This window comes from Crinia signifera, chromosome 3 (genome assembly GCF_055691185.1).
Source record: "Crinia signifera chromosome 3, ASM5569118v1, whole genome shotgun sequence".
NCBI lineage: Eukaryota > Metazoa > Chordata > Amphibia > Anura > Myobatrachidae > Crinia > Crinia signifera.
In genome coordinates, this window is record NC_139219.1 from 262752595 (window position 1) to 262767660 (window position 15066).

At 41.6% G+C, this 15066-nt stretch overlaps 1 protein-coding gene across 2 annotated transcripts in view; it reads right to left on the bottom strand.

Moving 5' to 3' along the window:
- The window catches only part of XRN1 (5'-3' exoribonuclease 1), a 76667-nt gene that overhangs the window by 49380 nt on the left and 12221 nt on the right, over positions 1-15066 (bottom strand). For both annotated transcript variants that reach the window (XM_083177988.1, XM_083177987.1), the window contains exons 3-11: positions 9870-9967; positions 6396-6505; positions 6034-6144; positions 5394-5479; positions 4224-4311; positions 3964-4132; positions 2313-2380; positions 820-954; positions 92-146 (exon numbers count right to left, since the gene is read on the bottom strand). In XM_083177988.1, the coding sequence (XP_083034114.1) occupies positions 92-146; positions 820-954; positions 2313-2380; positions 3964-4132; positions 4224-4311; positions 5394-5479; positions 6034-6144; positions 6396-6505; positions 9870-9967 (920 nt within the window). The remainder of the gene's footprint in view (positions 1-91; positions 147-819; positions 955-2312; positions 2381-3963; positions 4133-4223; positions 4312-5393; positions 5480-6033; positions 6145-6395; positions 6506-9869; positions 9968-15066) is intronic.

Genomic DNA, 15066 nt, shown 5'->3' on the forward strand with positions numbered 1-15066 from the left:
TTATATTTTCTGGCAGCAACTATCTATAACTATATGCCTTTCACACCTACAGAGTGGTATGAACAACACTGAAACCATGGTATGTACTCACACTTTTCTTCTTTATCTTTCTCTAACGCACCTAAACAAAGAGAGTCATCAAAACCCTGTGGAGAGAGAAAGCCAAAATACATGAATCAATTCAATCTGTACTGCAGATTCAGATGCCAACACTAGTTCTCATGCAGCACATAAAAGATTATGTACCAACCAATCAGTGATGTTAGTGCAGCCAAAACAAACTGTGAATGGCCTTAAATGATCAAACATATAAAGTCATATGTAATAGCATCCGAGCTCACCGGAGGGGTGGTATGCTGGCCGAATTCGGACATATCTTTTCTAAAAGCAGCAATCATCTACATGGCATGGGTTTTCCGTGTTAATGAATGCTGATTTAAATCAAAACTATCTGATCTCAGCCAGCATCCTGCACCTCCGGGCGACCTACACAGGCCCCAAAACAACACATTTTAAAAGAAGTATATGTAAATGATATGAAAACAATGATATTATTAACCATATAATCATTCTTTTAGCATAAAATGCGGTGACACCTGATACAATGAGTTATACCATGCAATGACAGAAGCTTGGGCACTTTCAATTTACCATAATAATAATAATAAAAAAAATTTAAAAGATTTCAAACCGTAGTAATGAGCTCTAATATTGTACTTTTATTTTACATACGGCCTATTATGTGATGTGATCAATATAATGCGACAATCGATTTTTTTTTTTTTCCAAGAAAAAAAGTCTTCCTAGACCAGAACTGACCTTAGACTTTTTTTTCTTACTATTTCGAGCTTTTTCAGCAGCTTGGCCCGCAGCCTCATTGAGGTATTTATTACCCACTTTGCTTTCAAACCATTTAAGGTCAACAAAGATTTCATTGAAATGCTCCCGATCAAACTAAAAAAAAAAAAACAACAAAGAATAAAAGATGCAATAAACACACAGTCAGAAGCCGATAATAATTATACATGATAAATGTAACACATGTCTAAGGTTGCAAAGCCCCATTTCTCAGCTTTATCATCTAACGTAACTGTTACATAGGCGTGGTTGTGCTACTCCATCCAGATAGTTTGACCTGGGGACTTAGCACCATATAGTAGTTAGGGGATTGAGAAATGTAGAATTAAATAAACGGTGTTCTTGCTTCATCCTTCAGTTTAGTTATGTAGTGAGGGATAAGATTTGCTTCTGTTTGTTCACATAAATTATGACTGGCAATTACAGCACTGCTTTGTCCATTACATTGACAAGTAAATCATTTGAATTGGTCCTGGACCAGTAACCCAGGGCGCCCCTGCAAGTGTCCTGAGACACACCAGGGTGCCACGGAACACAGTTTGGGAACCACTGGCCTGGATAGATGCCATAGATTGGCAATAAAAACATCCAGTTTGGAGGAGAACAAGATCCTTCTCTCAAGTTAAAAAAATATAAATAGTACCCTTTCCATACAAAAACTTCCTTCTCTCCCTGTACTGTAGTATGAGATAACATCCCTTCCTCTATGACAACACACCTTTCTCATCCTTTCTGCTCTGGCAGCTCTTGTATTGTAAAAATTAATTGGCTGCACAATCTCTCAGTGGATAATAAACCTGCCTTCATCACAGTCACCTTGTCTGACCTACTATTCCCAACAACATAATAGTCCTGTTATTTAAAGTAATCCAAATTGGAACATTCAATTTCTAGAATACATCTTAAAAAAGTTATTTCAAAATAGACCAAGGATATATGGTTCCAATAAACCGGATATAAGATATGACCACAAGATAATCTATTATAGGACACTACCAGTGGCAGATTTTACCTATGGGTTGCAGGACTGCAGGCCCCCAGTAAAATCTGCCACTGCAGTGACACAGTTGTAGACTGGGACTGCACTGGCTACACTGTGACTGGCAGTGACTTACTATTAGCGTTTCATCCCTCTGGGACTGCCAGACCAGGCTGCAATTGGCAGATCCTATAGGAACTCCCTTTACCTTTATAGCAAAACAGCAAAGCCCAAGGACTGTAACCTTAGCCATTTGTGAGAGACTTACTCGCACTTGCTGAATGGTCTATACTCTATACAGTAAGTCCTGGTTTGTGGAAGGGCAAGGGTCAGTATTGTTTGAAGACTTGAGCTATAGACTTTCCTGCTTGAGAAACTTTGAGTATCTCACAAATGCCGGCAGGTGTTACCCCAGCAGTTGTATTTAATTAGCTTTGAACTGCATGCATTTACCATTCTAATAAAACATACTCACAGCTGAAAGTTTTGCAAGATATTTTTCAAAGTGAACCAAGTTTAAATACCCATTCTCATTTATGTAACCTAGAGGAAAATCAAAAGGACAAGTTTTAGTATAACTAATTATGTATTGTTTTTGTTACAGAATCATTAATAAACGTTTACTGTTGTTATTATTTATAAAGGTGGTCATACACTACTGCGATGCATCCAACCCCTCTGAGTTGCCTGGGACCTTCCCATGGTGGCAGTATCACATGCAACCCAGTCCCCCACGACCGAGAGGGGGACAGAGTCAGAGGTCGGACAGGTCCGAAGAGCATGGGACCGCAAATCGGACCTGTCAGATGTTGGACAAAAGGGTGCGTCAAACACATCCGATTTGGCCCGGTTTCTCGGCCAGATACATTGAGATCGGGTGAAATCATCACAAATCGGATTAATGTATTGGCACCTTAAGGCTGGTTTCACACACTCCGGCTCCTGCCGGACGATGAAATCCCGCACGGCCAGGGAGCCGTGCCGCACACATTAGTTGTGAATGGACACTATTGTGTCCATTCACCTGGGACGGCCACGGCCCGGCTGCACAGTTGCAGCCGGATCCCGCCACTGGAAGAGACGGCTGCCGGGCTGTGGCCATCCCCTCCATGATAAACTAGTGTGTGCTGCACGGCTTCCTGGCCGTACGGGTTTTCGCCGTCCGGCAGGAGCCGGAGTGTGTGAAACCCGCCTAAGACTCTCCACACAAGGATACTTAATATTACTATACAAAACACAGAACTGAATGTTTATTTAAAATGTTATTGGACTATAAGAATGCTAGCACAAATTTTCAATAGGTAAATTAGTTATATTAGTAAGCAATTACACTTTTCAAAACATCAAATGAAACTATATTGTGTAAAGACCACATGTTTACTACAGGGATCAATGATCCCTAAATTTAACTAAACACTAAATTGTCCTGCATGTAACCAAGACACAAGTCTGTAAAGTTGCATACCTGCATTGCAGTGGACATACTGGAATGGGCACGATCATCACGGTACAGTAAGTCCTTGGTCAATCGATCAGTGTTAATATTAGGGATGGACGGAGTTCACCAGGTTTTGGTGGATGGGCCCGTATATTTGCCCAAACATGTGCTAAGAACCTAATTTACACTCCATGTTAAATGTTTAATCAAAACTATTGTGGCTAGCAGTACCTGTAGTTGGGATGCCTTTTCTATCTCCTGCATGGTACTAGAAGTATCAGCATGGTAGCGCCTCTTATGTTTAAAATTAGGTTGTGCAGTCCAGTCCTTGCCCCTTCCTCTTTGTGTATTTAATGTTATCATGGCTGAGACTCCTCCAGTTGGATACTAGCACCACACTCCCACCTGCACTTCAGTCTTTTTATTTAGTAAAAAGGTTCCCTCATTGCCATCTACATATTGAAATGGGCCCTGTTATAGGCAAGTCCTTACTAATTTAATTTAACACATGTTAATATTAGGGGTGTAGGAACCCTTCTAATGGGGTTCACCTTGACGTGGGGGACACTTTTTGGACAAATCTGTACAACAAACTACAATTGACATGGAATACAATAAGAAGATTTTGACTATCAGTATCGCTAGTACAGTGTGCACCGGCATTCTCTTACTCCTTAACGTTGCATACCTCCAAGTTCTGGTAAGACACTAATGTAGGTTCTGTACAACAGAGGCAGTGCATCGTGATTAATGTGCAAATGAGGTAGATGAGGAATAAAATCATTGCCCACAAGAAATCCCATTAAAATCCAGTCATCAATTATTCTTTCTATATCATATTCAAATGAGATCTTGTCCTGAAATGAAGAAATGATTTGATATCATTATGCAGAAGATATAGTACGTCTTCAGTTGCAATGTATAATACACTAACAGGATACCACTTACTTTTAATGATGAGAATTCATAGTCGATATACTCTCTCATGAGAGACAAGTGAAGCAGATGAAAGGTGGTTTCTTCAGGAGCAGAAACCCTGAAATGTAATAGAAATGCCAAGCATTAGAACATCTAGCATATGCATACATTTGAAGAGTCTAATTTAAAAACAGAAGCAGATTTCTTATTATTTTAAACAAGAAAAATATTTTAGTACTTGCCCTCTACACTATCTGCACTAAGGGAGTGTTCAAAGGCCCCTAGAAATACATTTACTGGTTGTGATCCCATTTATGAAGTTTACAAGACTGTGCTTATGGCTTTAACTGGGTACATACTTATAAGACCCAGCGATAGGCTATATCTATCTATCTATCTATCTATCTATCTGAACACACTACACATTTGTTTGTACATCGTTGCTGGACTAATATAACTGGAATACAACATAAAGTATGTTGCATTGTCCCATTTGATGTGCAGTAAATTAGATGGCACAATTCTTTAAATTATGTATATTTTATAGCATGCACCCAGTTGTGTAGCAGGTCAGGTGCGCAAGTGCCTAGTTACTGCTTGCATATTGGCTCCTGCATTACAGCTAGGTCTGTAAAAATTACAATACAGAGAAGGCAAAAGTAGTATCAGTAAGACACTTACAGTCCTGTGCACATTGGTACAGAAATTCATATAATGGATGTTTCAATACACTAACCAATGCTAAATTTAGCACAAATAAACAATTTGTTCAAGCCCAGTGTATGTGGCAAGCAGCAGTGCCTTATGTCCAAATACCAACCTGTGTTCACAGAAAGTACCAGTGCGGACATTTTATTATCAAAAGGGGCAAATCAATTGGTTCACAGGCGAGTCCCATTGGGGCCCACACTTCTGATCACAGCATCCTGAGCTGGCAAGGAGAAATGTCCCAAACGGTTGGGTGCCAACAGTTTGAGTGCCCAACCAGTACTTTAACCACTATATGCAATAATCCCATTGTTTTCTTAGCACGGTAAGCACTTCTGGTGAGGGTTGAAATTGGGAATGATCTTTATGCCAACACGATTGCAATGGCACATTGCAGGCATTTCTCACAACGTAATCATCCCTTTAATAACACAATAAAGATACGAACAATGACAATAATGTACATAAAAAATAAATACCAGTAAAAATTACCTTTTCTGATTCTTCTTCCCACCAAAGCGAACCTCTTCTCTTAGAAGAGAGAAGTGAATTTCATGGCTTGTTAAACCAAGCATTATCTGAGAAAACAGTTCTCAAAGTTACAATCCTGCGCAGTTTATACATCTTCATTTTTCTCCCATGATAATCATTAAAATTTAATAATTTCTCTAAACCGATGCTGCAGCAAGTGCTTCCATACACATCATAATCATAATAATAATAATAATAATAATAATAATATTCTCTAATTAAAATTTCACAATAATGAGCATTGAATACATGGCCGAGCTGAACTTGAACTACTCTGATAATGAGGTGCACACAAGATTAGATTTTATACACACACTTACACATAACCCCCCCCCCCCCCAACCTTTCCTGCTTAAAAGGGCAATAGCAAATAACCTGTATTATGTGGATGGTCAAAGAATCTTGGGATGATCATCTCCAAATACAGACTACAGTAATAGATACCTTAGTTTTTTACTTTTGTACAGAATTGAAGGTTTTGAAATCAATATTTAAAAGGTGTGATCAGTGTGAAACTATACAAAAACATTTTCTATTTAATAACGTGTACATACTATAACAAACATCCCAAAATAAAAACACACAAGCGATCACTACATACCAAGTCGGCATCTAATCCATAAAGGCAGTGCCTTGTATTTGGATCATGATCTGGTTTTGTTTTTTCAGATCGTATAAACTCCATTATTTTATGTTCTCCTTCTCCTGGTGTCTATATATAATAAGGATAAAAAATACATATTAGGTTGGCAGATTAAAGATGTGTTATCAGAATGATACAGATGGAGCCATCCTCATCTATCCCTTTAATAGGATTAAGTGAGTAATGGGATTACTCAATTATTCCCCTACTGTCTTGTTCTATGTATTGTATCTGAGAACAATAGGCCTTGGCTCAGCATGGCTATCCAAAGATGGCTAGATGAGACTGGCTCTATCTGTATAAAGGCAGCGCCCACTGACCTCGTGACCAGATAAGTAGACCGTTACTCCCTCCCAGGACTTGTCCGTGGAAATCATTAGATTCACAAAATACTTCAGATGCTCGTGTAAGCGAACCATAAATTCCGTTCCTTAAATAAAAGAAAATGGAGTATTGTAAATTCTACTTCATTACCATGATGCCAATAACCTGTATTCACCAGGCTTAATACATCTGCCCCATCTACTGATATAATGAAGATCAGTCACAATTCTACAATCAAAAGTTTAGTTTCGACCACAAAAAAAAAAAAAAAAGTATAGGCTGTTCAATACTGTCATAGATGTAAAAACAGTTAAGTTGATAGCATACAAGCAGTACTCTGAAAGGGTTTTGCCATGACCCGGTCAAAAAAGGTCAGCTTTATACTAGATCTCTTTGTTCGTGTAGTAAATCTTTAAAAAATAATTTGTTAATGCAAACACAATAAAGGGGAGGGGGATTCAATTGTTTTGTAGGTACTCAAAATGAATGGGCAGTGCCTATGGGAGCTATTTAACTTTTCCCACACATGAGGTGCTAGTGTGTACCCAGAAGTACCAGGTTTAGCCACACAAAGCAGCTAAACCCATCTAAGGTACAGCTATTGGCACGCAAACTCATGAAACAATTAAATCCTCCCAAAGTTAATATTAAGAAGGCATGGCATAATACTTCTCTAAGCACTATAGATATGAACATACATTTTTCATGCGTTAAACTAAAGAACGTTTTATTTAAGTATTAGAGCTATGACAGAATGATGATCTCTAGCAGCAATGCACACAACTGTTACAAATGATTGATTTACCATTAGTGTAACCAATGAAAAAATACCCTGCAACTAGCAATGTCAATAGTCATAACTACAATCATTGCAAAATAATGACAACTTAATTGAAAACCCGCCCTGTGCAAGTCTGCAAACGACTTACGAAAACATTGCCAGTCACTGACCAGTTGCAAATCCATCCACAACTCGCTCACCATCAAATCATTTTCCCAAATATTTGCAAGTGTGCGTAACTCTGACCCTTACACAACTCAATAGATACAGGCTGGTTGAGGACAGAACTGACGTCACAAACATTCCCTTAAAATATCTGTAAAACGGCCGGTTACCACCTGTCAGTCAAGTTGTGAGGGGATTGCATAAAAAGAAATCGCTGTAAGCATGTGCAGCCGCTCGATAACCGATCGGCTTGTACACTTGCACAACAGTGACCAGGTCTGAATAACCCCATTTATAGTTTGGGTACGTTTTCCTAGCACAGCGCCCATCGCATCGCATACCATAATGCATACGATGGGATGCGATCCAATGTTACGCGATGGCAGCCGATGTTATACAATTTTAAATTGTATACCATCGCATTGTATGCCATGTACAATGGTATACGATTTTAAATTGTATCAGCACCCTAATGGGTGTTTTCAATGTTAAATGTGCCCCCTATAAAAGATATAATAATTGTATAAGCACCGTAATGGGTGCTTACAATGTAAAAAGCACCCCCATGCCACCCGCTAGGGGCGGCGGTACGCGTCCTCCGACCTTTTCATACCCCCACTATCCACGTCTGCGTGGAGTTGATTTTATATAATGTGGTGAGCGCAGCGAGACACCAAGCCTGAAGCGTGGGAGCGCAGCGAGCCCCGCGATGGGACGCGGATTACATGTAAAGTAATACGTGTAAAGTAATACGTGTCTGCTCGCCACACTATATAAAATCAACGCCACGCTGACGTGGATAGTGGGGGTATGAAAAGGTCGAAGGACGCGTACCACCACCGCTCGCCACGCTTCGGGTTGGCGTTGATAGTGGGGGTGCATTTAACATTGTAAGCATTAGGGTGCTTATACAATTTAAAATCGCATCTCATTGCATGCGAGCATATGGCATGCGATGCCGTACGACAGAATATCATGGGCGCCGTGCTAGGAAACAAGTACCATCGTTTGTTCTGAAAATTAAGAGAAATCAGGACAAGCATTGCACCATTTGCTCCTAGAGTAAAGTGTACCAGCTTTTTACACTCTATAAGAGGTGCGGGGTGCACTTAATACAAAATGCAGAGGGATATCTACTGTTTATGTATACAAGCAACACAAGCTCCAGACTCCCACCAGCAACTAAGTTATATCTAAATTTCTCAAACAAACTTTCAGCTTAGCAGTGCCATAAAAAAGATTCTAATACTCAATGGGAGTCGTGATTTATTTTATTTTTTTAAAAGGGGCAATCATTCCCAAGGCATGGTTTTGCTTGTAAATTATGGCCCATTAATAAAAACCTCAGAGTTAGTCAGGCATCGCACACCATCAGATCACTCTGCATCAGGCATCGGATAAACATTTCCATTACTCAGATTGCTGTCTCAGATACACAGCGGAGGGCAGTGAATCGGTGCCACCAGAAGCAGGCCCTGAATTTGGCACTCCCACATAACGGAGGATACAAACCTCCATATTGAGGAACAGAATTGGTCGCAGCACCTTTCCAATCCCCACATGCCCAAAGCCTGTCAATCAGCCTGGGGCTTAAAAGGACCTGTTCTGCACATGCTTCCCCCCCATCAGACTGGTACACCAACCATCGGGTGAGTGTACAAGTCTGAACCAAGCCCAAAGTTGAAGATGGGTGCTTGAACAAAAAGGTTTACACTAAAGATAGTTGCTTGGTAAATATTTACAGGCATATGTACATAATAAGAAGCTGAGAAAACCCAAGTTCATACTATTGAACTAATGCTGCTTTCCCACTGCAGACCAGTTTAAAGTACTGGTAATCTTAAATGGCATTTAAAACGGTATTAGCATTCCCACTGCAGCAGATTACCATTTTAAATACCATTTAAGAACCATTCCCATTGCAGTGAACCATGTAAAATGTAGAGTGCCTAATCCCCCCCCCCCCCGTGTAAAGAGTGCCTAACAGCCCCCGTACCTGCCCTGTGCCCCCACCTCCCCTCCCCTTGTACTTACCTCTACGGGGATCCAGACGGGGATGCAGGGCAGTGGGGAGGCAGCAGGGGTCCATGCAGGGTCCAGGCAGTCCCAGTGCCTTATGAGAACAAGTAGTTCTCACTTTGAGCATATGTAATGAGTGGCTCATTATAATGCACGTGCACTCATTACACATGCACAAAGTGAGAACTACTAGTTGTAATCAGGCACTGGGACTGCCTGGAGGCTAAATAACGTTTAAGAGCCATTCCCACTGCCTCTTAAATGTTATTTTAACGTGTAGGACTCGGGTTGAAATACCATTTAACTTTAAACGGTATTTCAACTCTGGCCCTTTCTCACTGCAGCCTTAAACGGTAAATTGCACTGAAAAATCGGCAATTTACCGTTTTTGAGCTGCAGTGGGAAAGGGGCATAAGTTACACGCACACACTTTAATATCAACAAAACCCAGAACATTAATTACTGAGCCAGTTTAGGGCTGCAGCAGTAGAACGGATTCTCTTACCAGGAGTAATACAATTGGAGTCAAATCTGGATTCGGTTGGCAAGACCTCTCCTTTTTCTATAGCCTTCTTTATTTTGTCTTCCGCTTCTTTTGCGGATCTAGGTTACAAAAGAAAAAAAGTAAAATTAATTAAATCAATGTGAACACACAGCACAGAAGACAAAGTATAAACTAAACACACCATGTGATATCAGTACTGCAACTCTCCAGGGCAAGTAAAGCAAACTTTAGCAATCCAGCTTCTTGGTTTAAATTCTCAGTAACGTGATATCACTGAACAACCCCAACAATTATGGTAACCCAACATTGGTATTCTTCATACGCACCTCTATGGTAGGCAAAACAAAACTGGCCACTTAACCGTCCAAATGGTACTTTGCAGACATCGCTGTATACAATCAAGTAATTATCTGGCACCAACAGCACTGGAGCAATTGCCAAAACAGCGGTAAAATATAGCTTAACTAGATCACATACAAGCCGGGAGTGCATTGCAGGAACAAATGTACACTATACAGTAGTACCCTGCAGTCCCTAAGAACACCAGCAAAAGTCTCCGATAAGTCTGCAGTAAGCTTTAAAACAAACGTAGTGACGAGCATTCTTCAATCTTAACCCATTCATGTCTAATCAGGCTCAACAGCCCTAGCACTAGTAGCAGATCCAATGGTGAGCCACTTTAAAATAAGATCATTAACATCGGTCAGCCTTCAATGTAGATAATTTTTTACTAATAAAATAAATAAATCACAATTCATTTAAACCAGACTGCTTGAATTATAAAAAAGACATTTGGACTGCAAAAGGTTAACCCTTTGAGTGCCAAGTGAATGTCAAACTTGGTGCGAAAAATTGGCAAGCAAACATTTTATTCATAATAATGACCTGTAATCAGCTTTATTTTATTTTATTTTTTTACACAATATTTTTCTATTTGAATTTATATAACAATTGTGATCGACTGGCATTTTTAGCCAATATTTTTACACATCGCTCAAAGAGTTAAGCAACATGACCTTGAAACATATACAGAAACACAGAATGTGGTGGCAAATAAGAACCACATGGCCCATTTAGTCTGCTCTATACAACAGATCATATAGAAAATCACAGATATAGGGCTGTAGTGCATATAGAACACATGACCTCAGTGCTCTGAAGCAGTAATGCTAACCCAGGACCTCAGTGCTGTGAGGCAGTAATGCTAACCCAGGACATCAGTGCTGTGAGGCAGTAATGCTAACCCAGGACCTCAGTGCTGTGAGGCAGTAATGATAACATTACACCATTTGTACTGTTCTAACATAGGTGAATTACACAGGATAAAGCTGTAAATCTCCTTCGTCTTATTCACATAGGAAGTTAGGCAACAAAAAACCGCCTGAGGCGAACGAATTTGCACAGGACCGGTCAGCTTACCCATGCGCCAGACATCCCTGGCTGCGTGGCATATTGAGGCCACATCTGTAGATTCAGGTTTACGGTCACACTAATCACTGCCCAAAGACAAATCATAAGTATTGCCAATAGCGCTTACTCACGGAAGACTAATTTATGCCATGCAGTTACCACCCAGAGAGACCTGGTCATAGACAGAGTCTCTCTCTTACACATGTTGAAACATATACATGGTACAGTCTGCAACGAAATCATCACATGCAAGTGGGTCGCAGTGAGCAGATAACCGTGAGAAGTGTCCACAGGCAAAGCAGTGTCTGGATAAGAACCTTCAGCTGACTTGAAACATAACAGAACTTGGCAGCCATCCTACTACTACTACGTTTTTCCATCAACTGCCAATGCAGCTATAAAGCAGAATGTGAGAGAAATCCGCAATGACATGGGGTTGGACCCTTCCCTAAGAAGGGGTGTGGCTTATCTGTCAGCATCAGTGGTAACTGCACAAATGGAGCTTATTTTTCACCAGGTCAAACCTGGGATTCAGTATTGAATCCCGGCGGTCGGGATCCCGGCGTTCAGAATCCCGACCGCCGGGATTTTAACTGCATCCTCAAACCTGGTATTGGACGTAAAAAAAAAAAAAAAAAAACTTTTATAAAAACACTCAGTACAGTTATTTTGAACAGTGATTCTGTGACACTCTTTATAAACCTAGCCTCTGCAGAACTGTAGTATGCACAGCTGTTGCTAAACATAGATTTTGGTGAAGAAAATAAAAAATAGAAATTAATTGCTGTGAGAGACTGTCTGAATTCTGGTGATGGTAGATTGCTGAAGCCTATGGTACACAGAGTGTGTTATTTGTCAGCAGAGTGGTCCCTCAAAACCCTTCTCAGCAATGGCTGCAATGCATTTGCTGTCAGCTGGAACATGCAGGAGCCTCAGCAGCACAATCAGCACATAGCAGGAAATGGCTTTTTTTAGGAACCCTTATCCCTGCATGTGTGAAATGATACATCCAGTCCTGTATGAGTTTCTGGGAATTAATAATTTTCTCAGATAGCACTGAATTGATCCCAGTCCTAGTACAACAGCTGCAACATGTATGCTTTCACTTGGGTATGAGTCGACAAGAGGAAGGTTGACCACTGAAAGTCAACATGCATCAAGGAAAACATGGGGTTAGGTCAACCGGGTCATTAGGTTGACAGTGTTTTTCACTTTTTTGGCCCAAATATCGACACAGTCAACATGGACATGTAACGTTGCACCGCATGCGTACGCCACGGTGCATCGCTACATTCGGCACACTATTGTATTCTCCCTCCATGCGCTAGTGGATGGTAGTGCATGAAATACCGCCTGTCGGTTTAAATAAAAAGTGGAAAACCCCATGTCAACATTTTGACTGTCAACCTTCCCCCTGTCGACCTAATGACCCTGTCGACCCAGTGACTGTATACCCATTCAGTTAGTCAGGTCTGTGTAGCATGCCATCTGATAGAAGAATAAAGCTGGCCATACATCTACAGATCGATTGTCAGATCTGGCTGGTTGGAACAAAATCCTTGTAATGGATGAGAGCAAATGACAGTTGACCATTTGCTTTGAAATGCTGGAAAACTGCGAAAATGCCCTTCAGATACTACCAGGTTTTTGTTCCAATCAGTCCAATCTGACAATCGATCTGTAGATGTATGGGCCCCATAACTTAAGTTGGTACTTGTTTCCTAGCACGGCACCCACGATTTTCAGTCGTATGGCATTGTATTCAATTTAAAATTGTATACCATTGTATATGGCATACAATGGCATACAATGCAATGCGATTTTAAATTGTATAAGCACCCTAAAGGGTTTTTTCAATGTTAAATGGTCCCCCTATACGATTTTTAATTGTATAAGCACCTTAATAGGTGCTTACAATGTTAAATGCACCCCCACGCCACCGCCACTATCAACGCCAACCCGAAGCGTGACGAGCGCAGCGAGCCCGCGAGGGGCGGCGGTACGTGTCCTCCGACCTTTTCATACCCCCACTATCCACGTTGGCATGGAGTTGATTTTATATAGTGTGGCGAGCGCAGTGAGCCCGAAGCGTGGCGAACCCCGCATTACTTCACATGTATTCCACATGCGCTCGCCACGCTTCGGGTTGGCGTTGATAGTACGGGTGGTGTGGGGGTGGTTTTAACATTGTAAGCACCTATTACGGTGCTTATACAATTATTTTTCTTCTACGATCCCCATGGCAGCCATAACATTGGGATGTATCCCTTTCCCCATAGATTAGACAGGAGTTTTTTCTCTAGGACCGCCCACCTTGGGTATAACAGCCTCCTCCTCCTTAGCCTCAGTGTCTTTTTTTCCTGTCTCCGTTAGAGAGGACAGAGTAGGAGTCAGTTATTTTACTTTCTAACAGGGCTACCTCTTATACCAGTGGGAAGGAGAGCTTGCGAGGGGGACCAGATTTATCTATACCCCTATGCACAATACCCGTTTTCATGCCCAGTCAAATACCTGTCAGACACCAGTCTGGGTGCAGGAGCTGTGGATAAAGTTCGTTTTCCAGCTGGACACAATCTACAGGCGCTGTGGTACAGGCGGCAGCAGGGCTGAGGTGATACAGGCTAAGACGCTGTTGGAAACAGCGTGGTGAGCAAGCGGCAGTCCCAGCTGTAAGCCGCGACTGCACGCTGCGGGGATAGACACGCTAGGGCGGAAGTACGCGCGGCGTCTACTTCCGCCCAGAACAGCTCTAGTGCGCACTACAACATTGCCCCCGGAAACACGGAGGGGAATGTCTGTTCCGCTTGGCCATCCTGAAAACGGCTGGCGCAGTAATGAAGGAGTTAAGGCGCCATATTTAAACGCAGCAGATAACGCTGTGCTGTGCACACGCTGGACTGCAGAAACAATGGCTGAGATGGAAGTGCCTGCTTCCCCTAAGCTGGACAGTGCCCCTATGAGGTAAGCCCTTAGTGTTTTTGGGGCATTAGATTTCTTTTATTTCTAGCTACTTAGTGTATTCATTGTCTCTTATAGTGTGCCTACAGAGGTTATCCCTGTGCCAAAGAAAAGGCTGTCTAAAAAGAAATACATTGAATCTAACTGCATGTCATGTGATAAGGTGTTCTCTGCGTGTCAAAACAAGTCACTATGTGAAGAATGTGAGACAAGACACAAGGAGCCCATAAAAGAAGTGCCAAAAAAATCAGAGCATACGGAGATACTAAAAGAACTGATGGCTTGGATGAAACAAAACTTTGTGTCGAAGCATGAATTCGTCCAGTCACAGACAGCTAAGAGGTCTAGGTCTCAAGCCGGGCTGAGCCAAGAGGAGGGTTCATCCGGCATGGAGGAACCAGATAAAAATTCCACTGATGAGTCAGGAGAAATAGAGGAGGATAGAACCTTTAACCTGGATATAGTGGAGAGCGTTCTAAAGAACATATACAAGGCAATGAACTACCAAGAGGCTGCAGGTACCACTACGGGAAAGGACCCGCTATTTGAGGATAGATCAAAGAAGGGGAGGTCCTTCCCAGTGAATAAGGTAGTGAGGGAAATAATTGCTAAGGAGTGGGTAAATGTTGACAAGAAACTCACCCTTAGTAATAGAGTGGATAAAATGTATCCATACAAGGATGAAGAATTCATGGCGTGGTGCAAGATCCCTAAGGTAGACGCGGCGGTGGCGGAGCTCACGTCAAGGTCTACAATACCGGTGGAAGACGCTGCGGCCTTCAAGGATTCCATGGATAAGAAAGTGGAAACTGCCTTAAGAAAGGTACAC